At 36.2% G+C, this 3,920-nt stretch overlaps 1 protein-coding gene across 1 annotated transcript in view; it reads right to left on the minus strand.

Annotated features, from left to right (window-relative positions):
- The window catches only part of LOC146319617 (stromal interaction molecule 1-like), a 9,340-nt gene extending 7,994 nt beyond the window's left edge, over nucleotides 1-1,346 (minus strand). Inside the window, exons 1-2 of the mRNA XM_084730189.1 lie at nucleotides 1,173-1,346; nucleotides 1-45 (exon numbers count right to left, since the gene is read on the minus strand). The exon at nucleotides 1-45 is cut by the window's left edge and continues 93 nt beyond it. Of these exons, the coding sequence (XP_084586315.1) occupies nucleotides 1-43 (43 nt within the window). The 5' untranslated portion in view covers nucleotides 44-45; nucleotides 1,173-1,346. The remainder of the gene's footprint in view (nucleotides 46-1,172) is intronic.
- Nucleotides 1,347-3,920: the final 2,574 nt, after the last annotated feature.

Raw genomic sequence — 3,920 nt, forward strand, 5'->3', positions numbered from 1 at the left:
ACACGCTCAGCACGCACGCCAGCCACACACACACACCCTCCATGTCTGAGGAAAGACAGGAAGACAACATTTCTTAAAACATTTCACAGTAAAAGTTCTATTCAGAGTGTGTGTCTGCGTTCTCCACGTTTGACCCGTTTTTCAAGTCATTTCTGTAGCAACGATTTTCATTATTTATCAAACTATTGATCACTTTCTACATCAATCAATTAGTTCTCCACATCTGTGAGGCCCCGCTGATGCTGAAAGGTTCATACAGGGATTCAGAGAGACACATGCTGCCATCACTGACGTCTTCTTCACAGACGTCCCTGATTATTTCAGAGAGACGATGCTGAGACACATTGTGGACGTGTTCCAACAGCGTGTCTTCATAGTAAAAGAGTTCAGGTCCTAGACTGACCTGGACCTGCAGTCCAGACCTGGACCTGCAGTCCAGACGTGTCTCCCATTGAAAATGTGTGGTGCATCATGAAGGACAAAATAGGACAACAGAGACTGTGGACTGTTGATCAGCTGAAGACGAATATCAAGAAAGAATGAGACAGAATTGACCTTTAAAACTTCAACAAACACTGACTGAGTGTTAGAAGAAAAGATGATGAGAAACATGATCCTGAAACACGATGACTGCAGATTTACAAAAAACAATAAAGGTTATCAGTTTGAACAGGAAATATCTGATCTCTGTTCTGTTTTCAGGTTGAAAAGTTTATGCAAATCATTTCATTCTGTTTTTATTAACGTTTCCCAACTCTGTCGTGATCAGTTTGTATTTTCAGGAGGATTATTGGTGTTTTCAGATCATATTTATATTCATAAAACAAAGTTTGAGTCAGAAAATGCTGTTAAATGTTGGAGGCGTTCACGGTCATCTGTTCATCTCACTGAAGCAGAAAATCAACTCAGAAACGTGTTTGTTTTAAACTGTAAAAGAGGCTTAAATCAGTCATAACACCACGTCAACCACGTGACCAACATCAGAAAATGATCGATGATTTATTAGATCTGAGCTGTGACTGTTCTGTAATCTGATACTCGAACTATCTGATCGATCAGTGCGGATTATCTGTCCGTTTGACTGGAGGTCAGAGGTCACACAGCTGCTCACTTTCACACCAACATCCCGAAAACAAAAAGCATTTTTAAACCGTGAAGTGGCCATTACTCACCTCTGCAGCAGCCGCTCGTCTAATCCATCGATCCAATCGATCCGATCAATCAGATACGAACTGATCCAATCAGAGAGTGACCGCGTTGATCAAACACTTTGGTCTTCAGTTTCTCCACCCGCGACCCAAACTCACCGAAGTGCTGCTGAGAGAAAACACACGGAGAGATCCGCCTGCGCTGCGTTCACTGACCCGCGGAAAGCTCCGAATTCAGACTACTAGATTTTTTTAAAAGTATAAAAATAAGTCGTTTTCGTCTTGTTTAAAAGCAAAATATCAAACGTTTTTGGATTTCTGTCACATGACGTTTAAATTCAATTCAACTTCTCTTTATTTTCTTACTTTTTGGACACTTAATAGATGATATGGCTGTTTTTTTTTTTTATTAGTTTCCATGTCTGTACTACAGTGTGGTGTCTGCAGTTTTATTTCTTTAAAGTCTGAAAGGACAAGGACAGAAAATCTGCTGCATATAAAACAGATTACATCGTTTGCGTTTTTGACATAAACATAACACCGAAATGTTTCTTTCCTGTCAAATAAAAATAAATATAATAATTTAATATAAAATAAAATAGATCATTAGTTGCAGCTGTATGTCATTTTATGTCTTTTAATAGTGTTAAGATTTGATTGGTCCTTCTGTTTACACTGGTTAACACTTCTGTTTCAATAAATGATTGATACACTAAATACATGTTTTAGTTTAGTTGATTTACAAATATATCAAAGAAGAATCAAAAAATAAATACTGGGAATAATCTTAAGATTTAACTGATTTTATTGATTTATTGTTTTTTGTTTTTTTGTTTTTTTGCAAAAACACATTTAACTGTTAAAGAATTAAAGTAGATAAAAGAAAAGAAAAAAAGAGAAAATTATTTTAGTTCAGACAGAAAGTTAAATGGGGTTTTGTTTCAGATCGTATTTTATTGAATGCAGCAGTAAATACATATTTACCTGCTCCAGCTGCCTCCAACAGTCCAAACACCTGCAGGTTACCTGGTGACTCAGGTGTGACTACCTGATGAAGCCAAACAAGATATTTTCAGTAAATTCAAGTTAGTAACACTGTAAGTTTTTACAGTTGACACACTGTAACAAAAAAAGTTGAGAAAACATAAATTTTCAAGGCAACTCTGCTCAATAGATTTGACTTTTGAGCCCAACTCAAGTTTTTAAAAAGTTTTACCAACCAATTAAGTTTTGTTAAGATTATTTTTTAAAATTTAATTTTCAAGCATCCAAATGAAGACACAAATCAGGTTCATAGTTCACGGTGAACTATTTTAAAATATGAATTTTTGGACTGGTTTCTAAAACTCACAAGATTTAATTTTATCTAAAGAAGAAAAGTAAATTATCTCAACTAAACATTATAAGTCGGCAAAACTTTGTTTATTTCTATTTCAAAACCTTCAAAGTTCCAAAATTTTCTCAAAGAAATCAGTCTGAGTGAGGTTTGTATTTACAGAACAAACTACAGATTGGACAGGAACAGCGGGTTAAAAGCCTGCTGGTTCTGAGTTCTGTGCTCATCCATCAGTGTTACACCCTAATAAAGTTTCAGTGAAACTGCTGAATTCCTCAGATAACTTCAGTTTTGTGTCCTGGCAGCCTCATTTCCGACAGCACGTGAAGGTAGCAGGCGCCTGCCAGCAGCGTTGTGATGGCGCCATCCTGCGGCCACAGCCAGGAAGTGCAGAATTATCGGAGCAGTGAACAGTGATGATAACATCTGGTTAATTTATCTCATTATCTCAATAATGAACGCACTGCAATAGATTTTTGAGTTTTGAGCCCAACTCAAAATCTTTAAGTTCTGAAATAAACATTTAAATTTTTATTTCAGATAATTTACTTTTCTTCTTTAGAAAAACTTGAATATTTGAGTTTTAGAAACTTAGAAAGTACATGCCTAAAAATTCAATAGTTTTAATTCAAAATATTAAAAAAGTAACATTTACTTTTACTTCAGTGGATTTACTCAATATGTCTTTTCTTTCTTTCTTTCTTTTGTTTTTAATATGATGTTTTTGAGTTCTGAGCAGTGTGAAAAATGAATCCTGTTATAATCTTGTCAACTGAAAAATAAGTCCAAACATGTGAAAACAGGTGGAGACACAGACCTGCGTCTTGTTACGTATTTTACATCTTTTAGCTTCTATTCACAAGTGAATGCTACTATTAGCTACTGTTAGCAAACACTACTGTTAACTACTGATACCTAAAACTACTGTTAGCCACTGTTAGCCACTGCTAACTACCATTCGCAAACACTGTGGAAAAGTGAAAGTTTAACAGTTGAGTTTAATTAAGAGTTTGGGTTGTCAGTAATCTGTAATATACTTCTCTTTGAAGTTAAGGTAGGATATGAGGAACTAATTTTTAAAATATATATTACACGCAAGACAAAACTTTACATATATTTAAATTGAAGCATCATTGACGTCATAGTGATTACAGTGATCTGATTCAACTCCGCTGGTCTCTGATTGGTTCTTTAAATGACTTTAGAAACATGTGTTTCTCAACTCTGGACTGAACAAACAGAAAACCCAGTATTACACACACACACACACACACACACACACACACACACACACACACACACACACACACACACACGGACTAAACTTCCTCAAACTTGCTCCACTTCCTCTCTCTCTCTCCTCGCGGACTTCCTCCTCTTCATTAACTCCGCCCACCCCCGCCTCACACTAACACACAGATCCGCTGTCCTTCCCG

Source organism: Lutjanus erythropterus, chromosome 11 (genome assembly GCF_056507025.1).
Source record: "Lutjanus erythropterus isolate fLutEry1 chromosome 11, fLutEry1.hap2, whole genome shotgun sequence".
NCBI classification, from domain to species: Eukaryota; Metazoa; Chordata; class Actinopteri; order Lutjaniformes; family Lutjanidae; genus Lutjanus; species Lutjanus erythropterus.